Raw genomic sequence first — 27,151 nt, 5'->3', positions numbered from 1 at the left:
TGTCTCCTGCCTGTGCTAGCCCTGCTGGTGGTAAGTGATCATGCCGTCTAAGACGGTAGCGGGCTAACCTATTCAGAAGTATGGTAGTCACACCCCTAATCGGTTTCTACGCGACATCGCATCTGAACCCTAAATCGCTTAGCAGCAGTCTTTGTCGTTAGGGTGGTAACTAGCCACGGCCAAAGCCTCCCACCAGACAAGATTAAATTTATTTCTTCTATCTAACATAGTAATTCTTTTAGGGTAAAGCCAACAGACAGACCGGTTCCACAAACATGAATGATGAGAGCAGCAGATCGCATTCTATCTTCCAAATTGTAAGTATTCTTAATCTATCTATCTTGTTAATCTTCGGGTCCAGTCAAATTAGGATGCATTTTGACGCCCGATCGGCGCAGTGATTACCACAAATGGAACATGAATGTGTCTGGTTGTTAATCTGTATATTATAAGTATTTATGTATATCTTTACATAGAATACAACATAGTCGTTCCCCCTGTTGATTCGCTTAGGTCTTCTTAAACTACACAACGGATTTTAATGCAGTTGATAGCAATATACTAAGAGTGATTAAAGAGGTAGGTTATAGGTTACAGGTAACTGTATTTTACATACAAAATACATAAAAAAACACATGCATATTGTAGTAGGAAAAGCCAAGAAATGAATAGATTTGGAGTGTGATTTTATTACAAACGCTGGCTAAACGTTGGGAGATAGATATATTTATTAATTTAATGGACAATCAACAGATTACAATAACTCTTATGAAACTAAACAAAAAATAATAAAAATTAGTGAGACTTGGAGACTGCCACAACTTTCGAATAAAATACTAGAATGTCAGTTAGAAAGAGAAAAAACGATTAAGAAGCGAGACATTAGAGTATGTATAGCAAAAGCAACGCTTATTTTGGGGCTTGATGGCAATGTCTGTACTTTCATATTTTTTTATTTATTTAATTCTTGAGTTAAAGGCTATTTAACATCACACTAAGACTCTAAGGTCCCTATCCATTCCACTGGCGTCATGTGAGCATTGTCGTTTCTTCAAAGTCTGCGCAGCGTTAACGTTGTGCATCCCGCTGAACACAACGTAAACGTTGCACATGATGCGATTTTAGGCGTACAATCGCAGAAAATATGGATTCCGACGAGGAAACACTACTGTTAGCACAATATTAGGACCATACAGAAACCTTGTACACGACTGATATTAAAGCATCAAAAACCACTCCACTTTAGAATGGTTTCTCGAAAGAACTGTTAGTCACTTCATTGCATTTAGCAGTTAATAGTCATTATTTTACCTATACTATTCTAAGCGTTCACCTTAAAATGGGAAAATGGAAAAAGAATTGTGAGCTAGCTACATTCTTCGATTAGGGTGTGAAGTGAGACGTGCGCTGGGCGTTTTCATTGTTTTAGGACACAATGCACTGCATACAATAATGAGTATTCTGTATCTTCTTAATTCAATGACTGTTGGCTTTACTACTTCGACGATAATTTCTCTTTCTTTTACTTAATTTACGTAAAAAAATCATCGTGAATTTTGGGAAAATACTAGGTACAATCGATTACGAATGTGAATATATCGCAATGTACTCTAATAACATTAAAAAGAATGAATCTGAATTTAATAACAGAGCGAGACGGCGTAATTTTACCTGTTGTCTATAAGCGCAACGCAAAAATTGCGTTGACGTGACGTTGGCGTTGCAAAGCCGCGTCGAGAACGCTTGTCACTGGAGACTCGCGACGTCGACGTCACGTCAACGCGACGTCGCTGCGCAGACGTTAAAGGAAGGCCCTATGAATCGGAGTAAAAGTATTCAAATTCAAATTTCTTTATTCATGTAGGCCTATCACAGGCACTTATGAAGCGTTCATACATATATGTTTACATAATTGTAAGGGGATTGTGATAACTTCGTTCGCAAACTGAAACCTAAAGCTACGAGGGTTCCAAACGCGCCGTGGTCTAAGAAGAGCCCACAACTAACTTAGCCGGGTAATTTTTTTTTTGTTATCACCATCCCACAGTAAATTTATATTAAGCTTTGAAGCTAGAACAATTCACACCCAAGCTTTTAAGTAATCCTTAACATTATTTATTTATTCATAAGACACACCAGCAATTAATTGTAACTACATTCTACAACTTATTGAGAGATCTCAAAGATTTCATTCGGTAATTTGTTATAAAATAATATACACTTGCCATTGAATGAATTAGCAATTTTATGTAGCCTAGTAAACTGCACAAAAAGTTTTTATTTTTCTTCTAATATTAATATTGTTACAGTACATTTTCTTTTTAAATTTGGTTATATTTTTATGGGCATTCTATTCATTTTTCTTTCAGACTATAGAATCTCGGGAGCACATAGAAGGCGAACAGGAAGTGGGATCAGTGAACGTGTCTCAACTTAACCTCGTCGACTTGGCAGGCTCAGAGCGCGCCGGTCAGACCGGTGCTACGGGCCTGCGGTTTAAGGAGGGCACACATATTAACAAATCCTTGTCAGTCCTAGCTCTGGTTATAAAACAACTGTCCGAAGATCCAAACAAGTAAGTTTCCACAATCCCATGATTTTGTATCAAAAATATCTTCATTTCAAGTTACTTTACTGTATTAGCAGTTTGGAAAGCGGATTACCAAAAAAAGGATGCTAAAACCCACTTTTCGTAACTATTGTTTACAAAACAAGAGGTCATGATTCAAGCGGTAAGTTTTATGGTACACAAAGATGTCATTAGCAATTTTATCAGTTGAACAGTATTCTCAATAAATGTTAATACTTGATAAACTAATCATATCAACCAATTACCGGCCAACTAAAACACGGGATCCACCCACAATGGGTTTGAGCCGTAGTTCACCATGCTGGTCAAGTGCGGATTGGTGGACTTAACACGCCTTTGAGAACATTATGGTGAACTCCCAGTTAGGTAGGTTTCGCACATAACTTAGAAAAGTTAGAGGCGCGTGCTGGGATTCGAACTCAGCTCCCCCGAAAGTAGAACCGAAGTCCTAACCACTACGGTATTACCGATTTCTGTACAATTCGTCAATACATTTTTGTTAAAAGTCTCGTGGATGGTGGAAGTCTTTAAAGATAATCAATAGACAAAAGTATAGTTTCACATGAAGCGGTGATGGCCCAGTGGGCCGGACTTCGACTTCACTTTCGAGGGGCCGAGTTCGAAACCCAGCACGCGCCGCTTTTCTAATTTATGTGCGTTTTAAGCAATCAAAATATCGGTGAAGAAAAACATCGTGAGGAAACCTGCATGCCTGAGAGTTATCCATGATGTTCTCAAAAAAGGTGTGTGGAGTCCACCAACTGGGCCTGCATGGTGGATTACGGTCTTGATCCTTTCTCATTGTGGGAGGAGACCCGTGCCCGGTAGTGGGCCGGTGATGGGTTGGTAGGATGATTATAGTTTCACAAAAAACGATGGTTGGTAAAAAAGGAGTAAGTTCAGTATTTCACTATTCGAAAACGTATCTACGATTGCGAGCGTAGGTAATTATTTCAATGTTTGTCACAGTAATTTTCTTTACAGGCATGCAAACTATCGCGATAGCAAACTGACGCGTATTCTGCAAAATTCCCTCGGAGGTAATGCGAAGACGAGTATTATATGTGCTGTGACCCCCGCCGCCCTCGAGGAGACTATATCAACCTTACAGTATGTATTGTGGCTATGTTATTATTTACTATTATTCTTTTGAAGCGGTCATAGATCAGTGGATAGGAGCTCTACTTCACTATCGGGGGCGGGCGAGTTCGAATACCAGCACGCACGCACGCACCTCTAACTTTTCAAAGTTATGTGCGTTTTAAGTAATTAAAATATCGCTTGCTTCAACGGTGAACACAAACCTGCATGTCTGAGAGTTTTGTATAATATTCTCAAAGGTGTGTGGAGCCCACCAATCCGCACTGGGCCAGCGTGGTGCACTACAGCCTTAACCCCTTCTCATTGTGGGAGGCCCGTGCCCTGTAGTGGACTGGTAATGGGTTGATAATTGCCAAAAATGGCGGCTGATTGGCGCAGTGGGCAGCGACCCTGCTTTCTGAGTCCAAGGCCGTGGCTTCGATTCCCACAATTGGAAAATGATTGTGTGATGAACATGAATGTTTTTCAGTGTCTGGGTGTTTATATGTATTTATGTGTATTATATTCATAAAAAAATATTCATCAGCTATCTCAGTACCCATAACACAAGCTACGCTTACTTTGGGGCTAGATGGCGATGTGTCGAATGTCCAGTGTAGTATGTTTATTTATTTATTTTACCTTTGAGAACATTGGATAGAAGCAGGTGTTACTTTGCGAAAATCCAAAATTATAGGAATTAAGCTTAATTTGCTATACTCCGCGAACAGCATTAGAATCTGTATGGTGTAAGATCCTCGGCAATGTAGGGTACATACTACGCACGTTTCGCTCCGAAACCGGAGCATCCTCAGGAGATGTTGATTTTACAAGGAATATTTATTAAGTCAACAAGTTAAGTGTTTGTCTTAACAATTATTCATTGTAAATTATTCATTGTAACTCCTCATTCCCGTAGTAAATAATTAATAATGTTTCAGATTTGCTAACAGAGCGAAATCTATCAAAAATACTCCGGCAGTTAATGCTGTAGCGACCAACGCTACGATGATTCAATCGCTAACCAAACAGTTGTCGGCGCTCAAGACGGAATTGGAGTGCAAAAAGAACGTTGAGGTAACTAAAGTCTGACTGTATGTGCATGCATGGTTTTATTTTCACATGATTTTTCTACGAGGGGCTACTTTCTTTTTTTTTTTGTAGAAAAACTGCTTTGAGAAAAACCTGAGATTTGTGTTTTTCCAGCTATGACAAAAACAGGCAAAGTGCGAGTCAGACTCGCGCATTGCCGTAAGTAAGTGTTCTTTACCATTGTCTATAAAAACACTATAAATAACACTTGTCTCCTAGTTGTATGGAAATTCAAATCACCATTCCTTGAATATGTATTTTGTTCTGTTTTTTAATATTTGTTGTTATAGCCGCAACAGAAATACAGCATCTGTAAAAATTTCACATCATTTTCTTGCAACGTGTAGAGAGATAACAAAATACTGTTGAAGGATGCATAAATATATCTCATAAGGAATCACGCTTTAAAAATATTAAATCTACAGGAAGAAAAATATATAAGAAGCATATTATTTTTCCATACAAACTAATTCAAAACATTCTAAGTGTTTACTTATGACAACCCTATTGAAGATAAAAGACCGACACGTGCATAGTACCTACGCTATGCGACGCGTACCTATTAAAGTGACAGAAGTCAATTGATTTTACATTTGCGTGTGATGTTAGGGCTGTATATGTCTTTCAGTGAAAACTATGACAATGGTTTACTCAAAAACTATAATATACATAACTTATACCGAAACGCTATAGCGTTTCGGTTTCGCAGACGATAAATTATGTATATCTAAAGCCTCTGAAGTACATAATTTGCACGTTGTATATATATACAGCCAGCCTGTGGCACACGGAGGGACAGCAGAGTCTAAGTATAAGTGTATAGCTGTGCCTTTAGTCATATAATATTATTACAGCAAGACAACTTCAATTTACAAAAGAGGATTGGCGGCCTCCAGCGACTCATTCTGAATGGGTTCGCTCAGAGGAGCACCACCGATATAATAGGCGGAGCGCGACGGAAACTGCAGAATCCGAGAAGAGTTACCATATCCACACTGCATCCGATACAGGAAGACTCCGTGCCGACTGTGCCCAGATTCTGCACTCCTAGTCTCAAATACAAGTAAGTCGTTTATTTTGAACATGATTGTCATCATGTCAACCAATGGAGTGTGGACTCCATAGGTTGACATGATGGTTAAAGGGGTCCAGCAGTGGAGCTGGACCCCTTTAACTTGAATGCAGTCTCACCAGCTGGTAAGTGATGATGCAGTCTAAGATGGTGACGGGCTAAATGTTAGTGGTGTGGCTGTAACATTAAAACCATACCCCAATCGGTTTCAACGCGATCTCGTACCGGAACGCTTAATCGCTAAGCAGCACGTCTTTGTCGGTAGGGTGGTGACTAGCCACCGTCAAAGCCTCCCACCAGACTAGTCCAGAGAAAATTAATTTGGCGTTGCCGGGGATTGCTCCCGGGACCTTCTACTTAAAAACTCAGCGCTCACTGCTCAGCCAAGGAGGCCGTCAAATGTACAGATTGTTTTGTGCCGCTTGGATCCATCTTCCTGCAAATCGATGTCATCTGTCTACGTCGATGAGAGCACATATGATGTGAGAGATGACATCGATTAGCAAATACAGGGTTAATATTATCAAGCAAGTAAGTAGTCTGTCTGTGTACAGACTGGCATGGTCAAGTTTTCGCACAAACATTGCAATACTCGAATGTACCATTAGCCGATTTGGTACCAACTGCAATGAAAGCAAAGTTGACACCAAATAAAAGGCTCCTTTATATAGTCCACAAACATTAAACAAAGTTGCTTAAGGAAATATCCAATGCAGAGCCGCATGCCAAAGCTTCGTATCTTCACATTGTCATTTATATGTATGTATATATTATTTATTTATATGTATTTAACTTAATTGTATCACTGTTTGCACTATCCCGTTTTCCCTAACCTAATTCTCTACCATAAAGGGTTGTCTGGAGGAGATCGCTTTAAGCGATAAGACCGCCTTTGCGCATCTTATATATATATTTTTATTGTTTTTTTTTTCTTGTTCTCGCTTTTAATTTGTACAATAAAGACTTTATCTATCTATCTACATCGTATAGAATAAAGTCGCACTCCCTGTTTGTACGCTTATATCTTTTGACCTTTGCAATGCAACTTTCAGCAATCGATAAATAAATTCCAGCGGGGCTAGCACAGACAGGAAACAAAAATTATATCCCCCGATTATATTCCCTATCAGGGTATATAAACGTGTCATGCCGTGCTAAAGCACGGAAAAAGGGAATAGGAGACGTTTACCTTCGTTTAATATTACATATACATATATATTATTTAGATATTATTTCCACTTGTGCGCCAGTGCTCTGAGATTTGATAAAGCTGTGGGGGAAGATACATTTTTATCCTTTCCCCGAGGATATAATTGTCTCTTGCTCATGCTAGCCGTGCTGTGGGACGTTTATAAGTAGGTTATATGCATGTTAAAATCGAAAAATGCCAAAAAAAAACGCTAACGCTATACTCTGTATGCTAGCATTGCATACGCTATACCAGATCAAATTAATGTACTATGGTATTGTAAACCTTAAAAAAGATCGATAAAAATGGTAATCCTTATCTCCTAAGGACCATAATCCTTAATAAACCCTAATCATAATACTTTATTAATCAGTACAAAACACGTGCGAAGCCGGAGCGAGACACTGGTAAATTATTTTTCACAACTCTAACTACAATATGTACATAAAAACTTTTGCATTTCATATAAATAATAAATAAAAAAAGAAACAAAGTATTGTGTCAACAAGAACGTAGTAAATGACAGTGACAAAATAATTTTCTCACTATACGAAGAAGAAGAGAATTTGAAACATTGTTGGTAGGTAAGCACTATTTAAAACAATATTATGTTACTTTATAATTATGTTTTATGTTAACCTAAAAACTGTTTATCATTTCGTCAGATGTTGGTTTACATCTACATTTCATATTCCGCTTACGATCGAAACTCGGTACATACGCGACGACGGTATCGCCAACCTATGGTAATACTCCATTTGCTCGGATCCAAGGTGTCCGAAGGTGATGTTAAATAGCCTTCTACTTTATATCAGACGACCCTGGCGCATCGGCGGCGCTGTGAATTTAAATAGGAGGTCCCGGGTTCTATTCCCGGGAGGGGTAATTTGGTTATTTATAATTTCTGAATTTTCTCTGGTCTGGTCTGGCCGTGGCTAGTTACCACCCCACCGACAAAGACGTGCCGCTAAGCAATTTAGTGTTCCGGTGCGATGTCGCGTAGAAACCGATTAGGAATATGACTACCAGACTCCCTAACAGGTTAGCCCGCTACCAGTGGCGTGCATATAAAATAAAGTAAATCTCCAGTACGATTTATGAATATTTATTTATTTATTTATTTATACACATTATTTGTACAACACAAATAGTAAAAAAGAACAATGGACAAAACAAAAATAAACTTAAAAGTAGGATACAAAGGGCGGCCTTATCGCTTAGTAGCGATCTCTTCCAGGCAACCTTAGGATTAGGAAAACCAAAGGGTAGGCTTTTTTTTACTCTTACAATGCCTATCCTTAAGTTTTTTATTAGTCGTACTGAAGATTTTCTTCAGTTTATGTCATCTGCATAACCTCTATGCTCGCCACTGCCGGCTACCATCTTAGACGGCATCCATCACTTACAACCAGGTGAGATTGCAGTCTAGGGAATAAAAAAAAACCTTATGAATTGAGCTTATAAATGGACGCAGTTAAGTTAAGCAGAGAGCGATCAACCCACTTAAAGTTAATTTTGAGTTATTGATAGATATTTGATCATATGTTTTTTTTATTACACACTAAATCTACATAAAACAATACAAAAATAACTTATAACTAAAATAGGGGTGTAATGGCGGCCTTGTCACTTATAATGAACTCTTCCAGGCAACCATTGAGAAGACAACAGTTACAAAAAAATAGTGGTTGGTTTACATTTAAACGTATATAAAGAAAGTTTTTGCATTATATGTATGTGGTTTGCTTTCCGTACATAAGGATTCTTCCGTAATATAAAGTCTTTCTAATTATACAATTTTAGTACAAATAAGCAGTGAAAGCGGTTGTGGCTTCGGCTTCCCTTTCGACGGTACAAAATTTGATCCCTGGCATGCACCTATAACTTTTACGAGTTATGTGCGTTTTTAATTTAAAAAAAAATAAATTTTACATGCTGTAACGGTGATGGAAAACATCGTGAGGAAACCTGCATACATGAAAGTTCTCCATAATGTTCGCGAGGAAGTGGGAAGACTACCTATCCGGACTACCGCCACCACGGGGAGTCCCCGTGAAGAATTCCTAAGGCTTAGGAGGCCGTAAACCCCATTCTCATTCTGAGAGGAGATTTGTTCCCTGTAGCGGACCGGTAATTGGTTGATAATGATGAGTACCAATAACTCCTTTATGTAAATTTGTGGGTCGAAATGCAAAAAAAAAAACATTTTTCAAATCTGACTGGTTGTTCAACATTGTACTTTTAACCATAACATTATTATAAAATGTGCTCAACAACTGCATCAATCTTCATAATATTATCCATTAAGATAACTTGCATCCTAGAGCCGTCTAGGATGCAAGCTAACGTAATAACCGTCCGGGATACTTTTTTTATCCCAGAAAAGTGACAATAAAACGTTCTGGGCTTCTGAAATAAGTTTATCGAAAAAATTGATGCTTAAATGTTTGAAGAGCTCTGTATTCATTGGATAATTAAGTATAGAATGTTTAGAAAAATAAAAGTTGCATATTTATCGTTCGTATTTCAGCCCGGTGTCATTAAACACCTTGCCCGAGTTCCTTCCGATCCAGAGTGCGTCGCAAAATTTGCAAAGTGTAACCGAGGATCGTTTGATTACACCGCCGCCTTACAACAGGAAGGTCACAATAAGCGACGAAGTCATCGAACTAGGTAATATATAAATAATATAAAAATATACACTTCCTTATAGTCTTCTTCATTTTCTGTGGTCGCTGTCAAGCTGACATGTCTTAAAATCAGCTGCTCGTATTTCAATAATTTAGTTTTTATTCTTTTTTTCAACTTTCTAGAAAAAAAATTCTTTCTAAAATTAATATGTAGTAAATAGAGTACTAAGGAAGTAAAGCATATCTCTTTTTTATATAGCACTAGCTGTTGCCGACGACTTTGTCTACCTTTGTTTTTGTTTTCAAATCAGGTTTTTAAGTTTTGTATGCTTGTAAAAAAAAATCGGGTTTTAAATAGAACATTTCCAATTAAGTTTTGGTTAGGTGTCCATAATTTTTTAAATCTCACGATAACTTCTACATTTAATGTCCAATTAGAATAAATATTGTACTGCTATATAACATAATTTAATCATAACTTCTTTTATAATAATAATTTAGTTTTTTCCATTTGTTTCTGTTCCTTGTAAACACAAGGATTCGTTTTTATTGATTCTCTTTGAAAATTATTAATATTTAAAAGAAAAATTAGCATGGAGTGTGTTTACCTTTAAATAGTTTTGCATACTCTGTGTATTTTTTTATATTTGTGAAATCGCTGGTAGACCCAAAAAATAAATAAATATAAATACCCTCGATGATAAAACTAGTTATTTTCATAACTGCGATAGTAATGTAACCCACTTTTGTTTCAAACGGCGATCTAGTAAAATTTTAGAACACATAAGCTGCTACTGCGACTTAACTACGATGGTTAGATTTTTTTTCTTCTTTTTTTTCCTTCCCAGACTGTTTTGTAGGTACAAAGTACTCATTGTATTTTAATTATGTAGTAGGTACATAACTTTATGGATCATCAATAGTTTCTCAGCGCAAGCCAATTAATGAATTTTATAGGGAAAAGTTAGCTACTTTGGGTTACAATTGCAATTTTCTTAAGAATCTCCATTTTGTTATTTTTTGAAAATTTATTTTAACCTATATTACTTCTTGATAGTTTAGCTTTCTTTTGGCGAAGGAATGGTTAAAATCTTTTTAGCACTTCCGGAGCCTATTGGGTACAAAATACAAAAAAAAAATTCTTCTTCACAATATTATTACAGAAAAACATTTTTTTCTAAAATAAACGTAGCGTGAGTTACTCCTTATTAATTTGTTTGTTCGCCTATTAGTTCGATTGTTCGCACGCGCTTATTGGCTCTCCAGTCGTATTCCGTCTCCCGCACCGATATGACATACCGCGCGCTTCCAGTGTACAGTCGCGTTCTGAATTGTATTGTTATTACTGTTATTTTTTGTTGTTGCTTTCATGAATGTTTTTATTTTTCTATTCCCTATAAACTTGTTAAAAATTATAGCCTGGATAACAAGAAATCTTTGGAACTTGAAACTCTAAACTATAATAATTACAAACACATATACTCACACTCAAACATGCATTTACACTACACACAAACATACAATTATCATTATCTGGATAATAACCATTACTTTATTAATTAATGGTTAAATACTGTTTATTAATTAAAGCAATGATTGTATTGCCTGCGCGACAGTACCCATGCGCAGCTATCCCCTCCACGTTTCGTTCAGCGCTAGAATTACTTGCCGCGACTTGTACCGAGGTAGTCGGGCCGGTGCGGGCGTTGCATATAGTTGCTGTGGCAACGGATCAAGGAAACCGCCGACCGCACGCGCAATATAATACCTACGCCTTACATAATATATTAAAAACATTGCACAAATTGCATTGCCCCTTTTTGATAAATTGCCTTAAAACATATTATTTAAGAACCTGCCGTGCCTATTATAAACCGTATTAAAATCGGTCTAGCAGTTTCTTAGGAAAATCGTAACAAGCAAACGCACGCACATCTACCAACAAAACAAATCTAACGTGCCAATTTACTTGTAGATAGCGATGACGACACCTCGGTAGATGTTCAAACCTGCTCGCCGTATCATGGATGCTACGGTAAGATATTAGTAGTGTTTTTGGTAACTGAAAGGCACTAATAATTGTAGTTTCAAGTTCGATAAATTCAATTAACAAAACAGAATTTGTGTAAATTAAATAATATGGATAAAAAGTTTGTGCGTGTAACCTTTACGCACGATTGAAGTAAAACTTTTATTATTATTTATTGACGAAGGAGTAAAATGTTCCTGGGACTCCGCTATTTTGTTTAATATTCACTTTTTATTTTATATTCTATTTATAATTCATTAATATAACTATCACATTTTATAAATATTTTCATTTGTTAAATAGAATAATTGAGAGCAGAATATTGAAGGTTAGATAAGCACAAGTCAATATAACCTTAGATTATGTAGAATGTCGCAATCGTCAGAAAATTTGTTAATAATTTATTTATTACAAAAGTAATAAATGAACAAGTATAATTAGAGATTTTCAAAAAACTTTGCAATTTAAAATATTTTTGTTTAAACTGAATTTTTATTCACTTTGCTATTCACAATTGATCAGTTTGAGAATATTGGAAATAAATAATCCTAATTGATAATGATATTTGCCACTAGCTTGCGGATAAATCAACAAGCGTTACTTCCTTCAAAAAAGAAACTGAGTTACTCCCTAGTCGCGCATAAAGAAGTTTTACTTCAATAAACTACATCGAATATCATATATAGTTTTATCTTATATAGTCGCTAGGCTTAGTAGCCACAACTTTTAAGAGCCGTTTAATTTTAGTATACCTTTTGTACGCTTATTAGTTTCAAGTATTCACTTGTAACGCCATCAGTGCAACTTTGATAGCTGGTTCAGAAACCTGACATTCAAGCAACTTTATCTTATACAAACCTTGTGATTGTATATTAACAAATTACGGATTGCTCAAGTCGTTTCCTTCGGGGCATGAGTCGGGGCAAGGATTCACCTTTCCACGACATAGTGCATAATTAAGTTGGTATATATTATGTAAAACTGTCATACACATAGCACGTAGCTTTTAAATACCCATTAAAATATAATACTCACATCATAATAAATGGAATTTACGTTAGTAAGAATACAAAGTATTTTATTTTCAGAATCATCAAAAACTCCTCCTTGTATATTAAGAAAGAACGCTAAGCAAGCTGAAAAAAACTTAAAAGACATTGTAGAGTTGACTGAAAGAGAGAAAATTTATACGCCAAATGTAGTAAGTGTTTAGAAAAATATGCACAATGTATTATGTTAGATCCATACATATGAAATTGGCGTTTTGTAAGTGAGGGAATAAAGTCGATTTCTTTTAAATATTAATAAATATATTTATTTAATCAAAGTATGTACCATTGCTATATATGCACTTTTGCTATCTCATACGTAATTCATGGATCGCTTTACTCAAAAAAAACCGTTCGGTTACAATAAAATCTTTGAAGGCGCTACTGCCCTATCGGACTTGAATTTTATCCCTTGTAAGGAATTATCCAAGTTTCTAAAAAAGTTGTAATCTGTTGGACCTGGGTACGGGGAGTACGGTGGATGTCTTAGACATTCTAATTGAAGCTGCTCTAATCTGGTAGCTGTCTCTTGTGCAGTCTAGTGTTGTACTCGAGCAGCATTGGCCTAGAGCGAATGACCAGCCTCGGTTGTTTAGCAGCTAGCTTTACCATCATGGTTGCTGACAATAGACATCCGCCATAATCGTCTGGCCAGTTATAAGAAAATTAGAGTGAATGACTAACGGTAACGGGTAATTTTTTTTTTAATCAACTTTCGCTTAGGACTGGATTTTGCCTGTACGCAAATCGTACAGGATCGTACGCAATGTGTGTCCAATAATCGTACTGGATCCACTTTTCATCACAGGTTCGATTTAAAATCCGTTCATTGTTGTGCCGGTTAAGTTATGTTACACAGCAGTCGACGCACGTTTGTCGGTTTGCTGCACTCAATTTATGAGGTACCTTTCAAGCTTTTTCATGTTACCAATTTTTTTCAAGTAGATTAAAACAGTTTCATCACTAACGCCGCAGCCAGCAGCTAGCTCGGGCGTGCTTTGCAATGAATTCGCTTTTACACCACTGCGATACACATCATTAATCTTGAGGCATTTCTGCAGCACTGGTGCGACGATGGAACTCGAGATTGATGGAATTTCAAGTTTACCATTTTGTAAACAGTGACGCAAAGGAAAAACCAAAAAAGGGAAAAACAAATGAAAAGGGTTTTTAAACCTGGAATTCCTAACCAAGTCTGACTTTGATCTCAAATATCTCCTTTATTTGAGATCAAAGTCAGAACGTTATAACGCCAATTTCATCTGTAAGGACCTAAAAATTCCCACCGCTGGGCGTAAGCCTCCTGGGAAGTAGTGAAAATACATTAATAAGAATAATCTTAATTAAGAATAAGTTTATTAATATTTATATAGAGCTTAGGCATAGCTGATCAAATTTTGACGAGCTTATACAAGTAAGTGTAAGTTACAAGGTTGTGACGTTGTAAACCTGATCTGATGCAAATTAATGCACATCACCAATTATTTAACTCCGAAGTGATACTAAGAAAATGAAAAACTAATGTGAAACCTCTTAAGTAGTAAGTGGACTTTCGCCTGAAACGCAAAATTCCTGATTTTGCGCATAAAAAGTCTGATGACGTATGTATCATATACACTATAATATAATTATATATTCAGACGGCTTACGGCTCAAGCCTTTGCTTTCTAGTACTTTTAGTAGAATTTTGATCAAAGTTGTACATTTTCAATTTCGATCATAGTAAAAACTGGACTGACTTTCTTCTAAACGGATTTGACAGTTTCAGGGTGAAGATTACAACTTTATAATTGCATGATATATTTCATTTTTTTCATTCTTCTCAGGTAGAACTGATGGAGAAATTGGAGAACAAATCCCTAAAAATATCTAATTTAAAGGAAAATATAAATGAACTTAATGATCTTAGTATGGAAAAGGACAAAGAAATGGAGCGATTAAAAAGAAAAATAAGTGAGGCAGAGGAAGAAATAAAAAATATCGCGTCTGCTAAGGTGAGGAAGAAAATTGATACAACAACACAATTTAAGTTGTGTAATCTACTAAATGATGCTTTATTGTAACACTTTGTTGCACCTCGATCCTATCATTGTATTAATAAGAACCAGGTAGGTATCTTTAAAATAAATTTCTGATTTTAGTCTAATCTAGAAACAACCTGTAAAAACTACACGACAAAACTAACAGACTGGGAAGTGAGTTACGAAACATTACAAAAAAAAGCTAAACAAAGGGAAGAAGAACTATTGTCCCTATTGAAGGAAAATGAACTTAAGAAGAAGCATGAAAAAATAGGTATGTGAATCGTGTCCTTTATTTATTATAGTTTAAAGTACTTTTTTAATAGTATGTTTTTAATATTCAGGTAAAATATCTTCAAATGCCTTAGGAAAAGAGCTGACACACTTTATGGACTTATCAAGAGATCTGTCGTTAGTCAATAGTGATAATGAAAACAGTATTATAAATGCAGAAGAAACTGTTTTGCATCCTGGATTTCGTATGATCAATGATTCTGATTCTAAGTTGTGTCTCAAAGATCATACTATTTTCCAATTAGAAGCTGATTTACATGCACAAAATCTTAAAATAGATAGTTTAGAAAATATGAATAAGAAATTCCAAATAATAATTTCTGATTTTGAAGAAAAAATTTCGTACCTGGAAAACGAAAATAGCTTACAAAAATCGACGATAGACAATTTAAACCGAACAATTGCAAGTCAGCAGTTAGCTAACGAGACTGCAAAGGCTGACATTGAGTCGTACAATACAGTAATTAATGAATTAAAAGTTCAATTATATAACAAGGTAGATAAATCGAACCATATAAATGACAGTGACTTCGAATCTATTATAGCAAATGAAGAGTTGTTTATAGCTAACAATGAAAATATGAAAAATATTACACAGAGTCTTAAAAGAGCTTTGGAAATACGCGACGAGGAGATAAGAAACTTGAAATCATCTCTCGATGAAGAAACTCCTCTTGATTTCAAATATTTAGAGGAAGAACTTAAAAGAAAGAAAACCGAAATTTCATCCCTACTAAAAGAAATTGAATCTTTGAAAGAAAGTAACATAGCTGAATTAAATAATTTTATACAAACAAAAAATAGTTTTCTGAGTGTAGAACAGCAACTAAAAACACAGCTATCAGAACTGCAAATAGTTAAAGATAAAGACACTAAGGAACACTTAGGCGAAATAGCTAATCTTAAAACATGTAAAGAGAACTTAACTTTCGAATTAATTAAAAAACAACAAGAAAAAGAAACACTTCAATCTAAAGTGGACAACCTATCAAAAGAAATTTTAACCCTTAAGAAAGAAATGAGAACTAAGGATAACATAATCGCTGAGTTGCGAAATGTAGAACAAGCTTCGCAAGAAAATCTTGCAAGAGTATCTTTACAGTTACATAATCTAATAGTGTTGCTGTCCGGAAAAATTTTAGAAGTCCCAATAATGATTGACAGTTTGGTATCTGCTTTTGAAACGTTAACTGAGAATATAACTTCCTTGGAAATGATTGCCATCGACATAGTCAAAGAGAAAAACGATTTACGTGCTTTAATTGAACATCATCAAAATACCTTTATTAAATTAAAATCCAAAATTAATGATCTTGGTAATGCCGTAGATGTTTTATGTAATGATAGTCAATGCTTCAACAATATGATCCTTGAAGATAATGTCTGTGATAATAGTGAAACCAACAAAAATATTCATGAAGGTTCATATCAGGATATAGAATTAAAAATGGAAAATCTTATGGATAAACTAAGAACAGCGCTAGAATATCTAAGTAATAATTTACAAAATAAAGAATTGGAAATCAACAATGTTAAATTGGAGTTTGAGTCCAAGCTTACATCAGAAACTACTAAACATTTACAAGAAATTGAAGATATAAAAAACCAACGCATGTTAGTCCTGAGAAATCTTTTAGGAAAGGTCACTATTATGGCTTCTCAATTAGATATTGAAAACAGTTCCTTGAACGAGACTGAGAATGATATAGAAAATAGGACATATGAGCAAATTATTTTAATTTTCGATAAGATTGTTAATTATATTTTGTTATTTAAGGCACAAAAAACAACTGAATGCGACAATATAAAAGAAATATTGACTGAAGCAAAGAACGAAATCCATAAACTCAAAAAAGAAAACCAAAACTTGGTAAAAGATATATCTAATTTAGAAAAATGTAATAAAGAAGTTTTAACTGCAGAAATAAAGAATATTCAAACCGATGGTAAAATAATATCAGTTAATTTAAATCAAAGTGATATAATATTGAAAGAATTACGTAGTGATCTGATATCAAAGACTAGTGAAATCGAAATTATAGAAAATAAAGCCAAAGAATGGAAGGATAAATTTAGAGAGCATGAATTAGTAATGAAAGATCAAATAAAAATGTTAGAACTAGAAAACACTGAACTTAAAATAAAATACTCAGAACTGGAGATGCTATATGCAAATAGCCCACTGTCAAAAACGGATCTAGCAAGTGGTGATCAGAAGTGTATTTCAAAACAATCCCTAGAATCTCCTCCAAGCCTATTAACAATTTGTTGCAATAAATTAATTAAATGTGTTTCCAATGAAAACGCTAGTTTGGAAAGTTCGTCAAGTAATAGTACAGACCTGAAATTCATCTGCCAATGCCCGGAGCTATCGGCAGACTTAAGTTTATTACAAGAAGAAAATATAAATTTAAAAATACGAATTGAGCAGTTGGAAATAACAAATAATTTTCTAGTAAAAGAACAAAAAGAAGTTCAAGAAGAGGTACAGTTACTTGTAGAAAATACACAAGAGTTACAAAAAAAAGTAGTCAATCATCGCACTAACATGTCCACATTGACCGCGACTACTTATGCGGAGAATAAATCTCTAACTTCTCAAATAAAATTTTTGCAGCATCACCAAAATCGCTTTCATAATGTTTGTCTAAAAGATATACCAGCCCTGAAAAGTCAGTTGCAAGATCTCATGATATTACTCAAATCAGAAAATAAACACAAACAAAATGAAAGTTTCAATCGATATTCTCTACCAAATATTCTAGACATTACCTCTAAATTCAAAAACGAGTCTATTTTGGACGGTGATCTTTTAATGTTGGACACAAATGTGACATTAACAACATGTAATAATACATTAGTTGGTCATGATCATACATGCTTAGATGTAACCCAAGTTAGTACGTATAACGATGTAGCCTGTCAAACGAGTTTGATTGATATAACCAATTATGATTTGTTACATTCTCAGATGGAAACGCCTCCTTATGATTATATAAAAATACTAGATACATTAGAATCTCTAAAGGTAGATAACAATAAATTACGAAATCTTGTGGATGAATATTCTAAAAATAAAAATTCGAATGTTTATGTGACTGATACAATCAGTAGTCTTATCAAAGTTCAAAATACTTGCGAATCTGACCTTAATTTAAACTACACTGAACCTATAGATTCACTTTGTAACTGTAATCATAAAGAAAACATGCGAACAATGGTAGAAAAGCATCAAAAAGAAATTGATACAGTGACAAAAAAATTAGAGGAACTTGAATTAAAAAAAAAAGATATAGAGCAAAAATATCAAGATTTAACTTTAGAAGTACCATCAATTGACCTTCTTGTGCAAAAGTTAAGTGTTTTAGAAGCAGAATCCCACAGTAAACAAAGTGAAATAACAAAAATTTTGCAAACTTTAAAAAACAAAAATGGCGAATTAAGGAATTTACAAGAGGAAAATAATATTTTATCTAGTCAAGTATTTGAAAGTATTTCGGAACTAGATGATCTTAAAAAGGAACAAGATTCATTAAAAGAACTGAATTCCAAACTTACTGACAACTGTTTATTATTAGGAAAACAAATAGAAGACTTAAAAAATAAGAGTGAAAAAGAAATCACATGTGAAGAATGTCGATTAAAAAGCGAAGTGATCATATCTTTAGAAAATAGGTTAGCAATCGAATCGCATATTCAATTAGAGCGTAGTTATAGCGATTCAGTTAGTTCCTCGCGTTGCAATAAAATCTGCAGTTTGCAAAATGAATTGCATGCAGGCAAAGAAGATTGTATAGAACTAAAAGAAGAAGTTACTACAATTAAGAACCATTTAGACCGTAGCAATCTAAATATAAGCCATGCCATGGACTTGGATGACAACATTGAAAATTCTCCCATGTTTTCTTATGATGATTTTGAATTAAATTCACAAGGAATTAAATGTGTAATTCCAAATGTTCCAGGGGAATCTTTGGAAATCCTTATTTCAGATAAAGAAAAGTGTCTCAGTTATTATGCTGAAAAAACGGAAACAGATAAAGAAAATATTGGGTGTGACATAAAATTAATAGATGTTATGAAAATGTTGTACGATTACCTAGAAACTAAACACGCTCATGAAGTTCAAAATTTAGTAAATAAATTGAAAGACTTTGAGGATTCAAAAAATGCTTTGCAAATAATGATAGATGACATAAAAACACAAAAATTAAGAATTGCAAAAGAACTGGAAGAAAAAGATAGCTACTTACAAACCTTGGCCAACGTAGTTTCCCATGTCAGTAATAATATTGCCGGTTTAAGTGTTGAAAATGATGTTCAGGATATCCTTATTCGTTTCAAGGACAATTTTTTGAAAGTTATTCATAAAGAGTTTGGAATTTGTGGTACAGAAGTTTTTGAGTATGCAATGCAACAGTTGCATCAAAACCATACTGCAGAAATGGAGAGACTGAGAAATGATAATGTAAAATTAGAAGACGATACACAAGAAATAGTTAAAAAACTTCATATTGCTAACGAGAGTTGTTCAACTTTAAAATTGCAACTGAATGAAAAAGAAATTGAATTCAATATGTTACAAAGACAAAATGAAAAAATAAATGAGCTTAACGCATCTGTGACTCTCGATATCGTTAAGATGGAACAAGACCTAAGAAAGCAAATTATAAATGGTTTTAGTGAACTTATAGACAAAAATATTATAAATGAGGAAATAGATTTAACATTGCCAACGTACAAACTTGTAGAACTATTATTTAAGCTTGCATTGAACATAATCAGTAACAATGAACTATTGCAAGAAGAAAAAAATAATATAACGGCTGAAATAGATACATTGAAAACTCTTTTAGATTTTAAAGACGCAGCATTAAACAAAATGACTGGAGAACTTGCAGATATAAAAGAAATAAAGTCTAATATTCAATTAGATTTATCGCAAAAAGAAAAAGAGCTTAATACTCAATTTTCTCGATTTGAAATTTTAAACACTGTTCATATAAAGAAAGTTGAAGAAAATGATTGTAATGCAAGATTAATAAGTCAATTAACCGAGGAAGTCAATAAATTAAAAGCAACTTTATTGAATAAAGAGAATTTAGTTAGGTCTTTAGAATCGAAAATAGAAGAATATAATGAAAACAATCTCGTCGAAAACGAATTTAAAGTTTCAGAACTTGTGAAATCAATATCTGAATTACAGGAAGAGATTAAACATTTAAAAACTATTAATGAGATTGTTATAAACGAGAAAGAAAGTAACTCAAGTGAGTTAGAGAAAGCATTTGCAGTAATTAAACAAAATAAAATTGATTTGGATAAGATGACAAAAGATATCTTCGAGTTAAGAGAAACTGCCAAAGAAAGCTCTACTGCCACAGACACTCTTAAAGCGAAATTTGTAACTTTGAACCAAACCAAAGATACTTTGATTGCCATGAACAAAGAGTTAGAGGAGCAGATACAAGAAAAGGCGCAAAATTGTTCTCGTTTAGAAATGAACATTAAAACACATGAAAAAACTGCAGAAATTCAAAGCCGAATGATAAACAGGTACTTTAAATTTCTGTTTGTACTTCTTAATGCATAGGCAGTTCTTTGGAAAAAAAACTCTCATTGTCTCCTTTTCCATTTAGTTTTGGAATTTAGGTAAACATATATGTTTCTGTATGAGTAAAAATAAGATATCATCAAAGATATGGTAAACGCGTACGTTAAGAATGAAAAAAATCATTTCCTAGTACAATGTCTGGTGCTCAAAGAATACAAAATTTTAAATTTCTTAGTTTAGCCATTTAGAATTGAAGGTTCTCTGTGATTATAATTTATAGTAGTACCATGTCTCAAGATGGACTTAAGGTGCACTATTTTTAAAATTGCGTCGAATTGAAAAATGTATGTTTTTGTCTTTACTTCGAAAACTAAGCATTTTTTACTGACCTTTTTTGACATTGAATGTTTTTTATTTCGGTATAAAAACATGATGGGGCTACGGGCAACTTAATCGAATGCATACTAATGCTAATTTTGATGAGGAATAAATGTGAAGTTTTGACAGTTTTTATATTGTCATTTTTTTCCTCGAAGCAAGATCTTTTTTTTTTTTAATTCAAACGTAGTGGTAAAATGTTAAACCTTGTTCTACCGGTAACTCAAACTAATAACAAGAAAGACAGCACTGTAAAAATCCTTTCAAGAGCAACATATTTTTAGAAATAGATGTAAATTTCTCGAAACTATAAAAATGTTGACTTTTAAAATTCCGTTAATTCTTTTCTATTTTAGACTACAAAGACAGAAAGAAGAAGATGACAAGTTGGCTTGTGAGAAGGAGTTAAAACTACAGGAATTAACACAGAGGTGCATATCCTTAGAGGCCGAATGTGTGAAGTTAACCAATGATATGAAATCCTCTATAGATGAAGTTGAAAAATTAAGAAAAGGGAAACTGTCATTGGAGGTAACCATCCCCATCACATCCATTGACTGACTAAAGACAACTTTGATTGCCTAGCACGTTCGGCTAACATTTGATGCTTCTACTGCCATGACATGTAAAAAATCTGCGCTTGTTAGGCTATATTGAGGAAATTGTAGACTATGTAGCACTATGCTGCGATTCGAAGTTGACGCGTGTGAAACCGCGCACAAGGCATAGCTAGTAAAAAACTAAAAACCTATGAAGTCGATTTTGTGACGCATTATATAAAAGAACGATACAATAAAAAAATTATACATATTTTACATCAGTTCGAAACATCTTTATTATGAATGTAAATATGTATGTTTTTTTTAATATTTTAAAATTAATAACAATTCTCTAAGTGTATATTTGCTTTAATATTCTTTATTTATATTATTTTACATTAATAAAAAAATGACTTCATAATAAGAACGATTATGAATGAATTATCATGAAACGTATTATTTGCGATAAGTGAAATTATTAAGTGATATTATTTTAGATTCGGATTTCCGACCTGGAAGAAGAAGTTCAGAACAGTAAACGTCGCACATCTTTGGAGGCTACGGCCGAGACGACAAGGAGAAGACGCCAGAGTATCCATGACTCGAAACGAATGTTCGCTGACGACAACGAAGGTGCGTTCTAACATACATACAAATATAAACAACCAAAACCAAAGTACAAATTATCATACAACAAGCTGTTGCCGACTTTCTACGACCGCGTTTATGACAGGTTTTTTTTGTACAAATTCCGTGGGATTTGATGGTTTTGTTGGGATAAAAAAATACTCCGAACTTTTAACTAAGTCTATGCAGAAAATCAAGTTAATTGTTTACTCACTTAGGGCGTTATGGAAGAGATATATATAAACTCTCAGGCATGCAGGTTTGCTCACGTTGTTTTCCTTCAACGTTGAAACAAGTGATATTTTAATTCCTTTGAAGGCACATAATTAAAAAAATTCGAACTATAATTCGAACTCGGCCCCGACACCGAATGTGAAGTCGAAGTACTACCCACTGGGCTATCACCATTTAACGCGGGTTTCCTTAAGTTACGTTTCACCAAGTTCACCATTAAAGCAAGTGATATTTACTTGCGAAAAACGCGCGTATAATCCCGCCGGAATGGTACCCAGGATCAATTGGAATTTAATTTCTCCCCGCGAATTCACCAGCGTAAACTATCTATGGGTCGTAACGAAATGTTTATAACACTTAATCAATTTAAAGGCGTAAATATCCCCGTAAAATAAAATAACCATGTTTTGTAAGGTATAATATTCTATGCCAAATAATGATTGCTCTTCCTGTGGGTGTCGTACGAGGCTGGCTTCCACTATTATTATCCGCCCGTCTGCCCGTCGTGATTATGGGCGAACCCTCCAGTTGAGGAAGGCGTCTAGTCCAGCAGTTTACTGGTATAAATTATTGATGATAATGCTAAACATAATCACAATCAATACCCTACGGGTGGATTTCAGAGCCAGCGCAGTTGAAATCGTATACAATCACAGAAGATGTGTTCATGGATGTGGATGGCGACAGCTCTAGTCGAAGCACTCCAGTTTTGATGCACAAAGGGTGAGTGTACATTTTTTATTGGAACACAATGCTGCTTTGATACTGAAATAAGCATAATTCCACGGACGAACTCTTGTCACAAAAAGCTCTCCTACCACTAAATCTATTTACTAAATTTATTTTGTTTTCAGACGCGACAGTCTCTTACTCAAGAATGATCAGGTAAGATATTTCAGATATTATTGCTCAGACAAACCTTCATAAGTGCATGTGATAGGCATACAAAAATAAAATTTCGAATTTATTTTAAAAGTCATAACCTCCATTATGGTGGACATGACAAAATGCCGTCTTCCCTCGCTCGAAGTCGCAAATGACCTTCACGAACTTCTTACTGGCTTTTTTGCTGGCCGGGGTTTCCCCTCTACAAACATTCATGCTCATCACACAAACATTTTCCAGCTGTGGGAATCGAACCCACGGCACGGCCACTGCCCACTGCGTTAGTCGGCCGTCAACGTCTTATACGAGTTATATATAAATTTTAGGGTAGGCAGTGCTTTGGTGCATGTATGGAGTGCACGCCACTGTGTATGTATATGATATGACGGGTTATTTGTTTACACAGAGCGACAAGGAAGAGGACCAATCTAGATCGAGCAGCGTTCTTGCTAGTCGCCGCCGCCGCCAAAGCGTACACGATCTTCACCGCAGCGTGCGCCTTACGCCCGAACCACGAGGTAATTAATTCCCTTCCCCTGAATAGGTAATTATTCCATACAAATATATTCACCTATTTCCCAGTGGCGTGCACTGGGTTTCTTACCAGGGTATGCATACAGCAGTAAAATTACATAAAACGGCAAAAATTCTCCATACGAGCTATATATATATATATATATATACTTTTTAGGATAGGCAGTGCTTTCATGCATGTATGAAGTGCACGCCACTGCTATTTCCTTACTGGATAACGACTCTGGAGCAGACTCTTTTTTTCGTAAAATCAATGTCCAATGCTAAAATGCCGCTATCATTTATTTTTCTTGAAAAGCTTGAAAGAATAATTGAAAAGAAAGACAAACCTAGAGACACGTAATCTTTTTTTAAATTTTAGTGCCCAAAAATATATATATAGTAGCTGGCGTTACTTTGCGGAAATCCATGATATATTATGAAAATTAAGCTTAATTTGCTATAGTCCGCGAAAAGCAGGAGAATCTGTATGGTGTAATTTATAATTTCTTAAATCCTTATACTCCACACCAAACAGATCTTCGGCAATGTACCCTCTACGCACGTTTCGCTCCGAAACGAATAATTGTAACAAGCGAAACGTGCCTGAGCTCTTTTTATTCGATAGGCTTAGTACGCTACAATCAGCGTACAAAGCCCGTTACGTATGTACGTTGATTAATGCTAATCAATCTATTCCCTTATATCATACTAGCTGTTGTCCGCGACTTCGTCTGCGTTTGATTTTGTTTTTGATGTGGCATTCAATTTAGAGTTTTCAGTATCGCTTAGCCTTAAATGAGGGGTTTGCTGTTGTCCGTTGAGGAGTTCTGTCCTATATCTCCAACCACATTCATGAGATCTTAACAAAGTTTGCGCAAAATTAAACATATATTATAACCTCTATAGTACAAAAATAATTATTTAAGTCGGCTATAATTTTTCGGAGTTATGGTGTAAAATCATCGAAACACTTTCAACTTCTCTCCCAAAAGAACCGAGCTTAATGTCGGGATAAAAAGTATCCTATATTTCTTCTAACACTTCCAAGAATATGTGTAAAAAGTTTCATGAGGATCGGTTAAGTAGTTTTTGCGTGAAAGCGTAACAAACTTACATTGACATTTATAATATTAGTTGGGAATAATCCCAACTAATATTATTAGGGAAGTAGGGATAATAATGTTAATAGATACATCCTGTGCAAGTTGGCAAAAGAATTGGAAAATTTTATATACAATTTTCTATTAACCATGGGCGCTTGTGATTATCAATTTCGACTACGAATCACGCGGTACCGAGTACCACGCACGGGTCGAGCCCAGAGCCGTTAGATGGTTGGTTTTTCGGTTATTACGTATACATAAAAACTTTAACACACATAGATACTTCGGCGATTTACGATTTAGCTGCTTTTAGCGTCTCAACGTTCCATAGAATTTCCAATTGAATAAAAAAGCCAAAAATTCTTCCAAAGCTCAACGTTGCGTCCGGACGCACAGTTATAATCTCTAGTCGCAGATATCATGAACCGTAGTTATCCGTAGTCGAACGTTCTTCTCTACTAAACAAACGACGCATTTCGTTTCAAACAATAACCTTCATTAATCTGAGTGTTCCTAGATTTTGTGATTCCCGCTCCCCGCCCCGCTCCTACGTCATCGCTCCTGGTCGCTTTGCGCCATCGACGGCCACGTATGCATTAAATATATTTATTAGTAGCTCTTACACTAGCGCCTTAGTCCGTCACTAATATTATAATCTTAAATAATTGCGTTCAAACTCAATAACATGGAAACCATGCAATTTTCAGAGACAGTATATAATGTAGCTCTAAACCCTATAAAGTATTATTTCGGTTTTCATTTACACATTGTATATGGTCTCATTTTAATATCGGTGGTTTTGGTTCCAAGGTTGTTGACTAACAAGGAATTAGTCATAGTAATCTCAGAGCTTGTGAAAAAATAAAGCTCGTCTCGGGCAGTAAGTACTACTTGCACGCGCCATGCTTATTTGTGCCGCCAAGTAGCATTGCTGTGTTCTAGTTTTTTTTTTATTTGTTCTGTCATCATAGTACTCCATTTGACCACAGTAATCCATATAAGCACAGCTGATGTTCTGGTTTTCGTCGCATATTTTTTTTTACCAAATCTTTCCACCTTTACCGATTTCCCACGCTCTTGTTGCCTTTAAACAACCTAGGATATAAAGGTTGACTTTAGTCAACCTTTATATCCTAGCTCTAAGTACTATTGTGTTTTGTTGCAATTAAGTTTTTCTATTCTATTCTATTCTTTGTACACATATAACACTAAAATTATCGATCACAGTAAAAATCGTGTAACATAAGTACTTCAAAATTGATTATTCCGTCTCACTCTCGCTCATTACTATAAACACTCGCGTTAACACCAGATTAAATTATTTTAAACCCTTTGTCCCGAGTGTCTACAAGAACAATACTTCCTTTTACAATCCCATCGTTCGCATGTGCCGCCTTTATTTATTTAGTTAGTAACAAGTAATCGTAATATTGACATTTTTAACAAAATGATAAATATATTTGTTTAAGCACTATTGCACATAATCTTTAGGGAAATTATGCATATATTATTTTTTAAGAGTTTCTTTTTTGTTACAACATTTATTTTATCTTTACTTTTAGTTTAATTTAATTCCAAGTTGTGTACACATACTTTGGGGTGTAGCTTAGAACAAAACTTGTTATTACTTATATTTAGATCAACTTTTAGTTATTACCTGTTTTATGTACCTAATAAAAATAAACAACAATTTCACTATCCCGAATATTGTAATAGTCCATAAGCATTGTATCCCATTTTCAACAAGGTTTGGATATGAAAATTTAGCTTTATTATATTATATGTGTCCTGCATTTTTATATGAAATATTGTGATATCATTTCGAAATGAGCTACAATAAATAATTACTCACAGTTCGTGCAAAATACCATATATATATATGCTGTATAGATTTTTGAATTTATTTTTTACTCTGTTTAAATAAACTTTGATACTTATATTTGTGCTTAGTTTTATTTTGCTGTTCACTATTTACTTAGTTTTTAGATTCACAATAATTACAGAAAGAAAACAGCTCAAAATAATTTATATAAAAATCATTAAAAATTAATTCATTTTTTAGCCCAGAAAGTTCTTTTAATAACTAACGGGTACAGTAACTGCTAGAAACAGTCATGCAATGTTAAAAGCAGTTACGAGTACTAACTTTATTAAGGACTGTAAATGGCATTTCTATTATCCAATTAATACACTTCTGTAAGATTTAAGCATCATGTTTTTAATGCATATTGTACCTATTGTATAAATAACATTTCATATTTATTATTCA

General features: G+C 34.6%; 1 protein-coding gene across 3 annotated transcripts in view; it reads left to right on the top strand.

Annotated features, from left to right (window-relative positions):
- Positions 1-27,151, top strand: part of LOC120623614 (kinesin-related protein 4-like) — a 54,985-nt gene that overhangs the window by 2,985 nt on the left and 24,849 nt on the right. For all 3 annotated transcript variants that reach the window (XM_039889680.1, XM_039889679.1, XM_039889681.1), the window contains exons 4-19: positions 243-317; positions 2,370-2,575; positions 3,575-3,700; positions 4,612-4,747; positions 5,617-5,825; positions 9,554-9,696; positions 11,629-11,688; positions 12,771-12,883; positions 14,558-14,725; positions 14,873-15,026; positions 15,097-20,602; positions 21,335-21,509; positions 22,015-22,150; positions 23,002-23,101; positions 23,233-23,263; positions 23,670-23,781. In XM_039889680.1, coding sequence (XP_039745614.1) covers positions 243-317; positions 2,370-2,575; positions 3,575-3,700; positions 4,612-4,747; positions 5,617-5,825; positions 9,554-9,696; positions 11,629-11,688; positions 12,771-12,883; positions 14,558-14,725; positions 14,873-15,026; positions 15,097-20,602; positions 21,335-21,509; positions 22,015-22,150; positions 23,002-23,101; positions 23,233-23,263; positions 23,670-23,781 — 7,450 coding nt within the window. The remainder of the gene's footprint in view (positions 1-242; positions 318-2,369; positions 2,576-3,574; positions 3,701-4,611; positions 4,748-5,616; positions 5,826-9,553; positions 9,697-11,628; positions 11,689-12,770; positions 12,884-14,557; positions 14,726-14,872; positions 15,027-15,096; positions 20,603-21,334; positions 21,510-22,014; positions 22,151-23,001; positions 23,102-23,232; positions 23,264-23,669; positions 23,782-27,151) is intronic.

Source organism: Pararge aegeria, chromosome 5 (assembly GCF_905163445.1).
Source record: "Pararge aegeria chromosome 5, ilParAegt1.1, whole genome shotgun sequence".
Taxonomy (NCBI): Eukaryota; Metazoa; Arthropoda; class Insecta; order Lepidoptera; family Nymphalidae; genus Pararge; species Pararge aegeria.
This window is presented reverse-complemented; position numbering and strand designations above follow the sequence as displayed.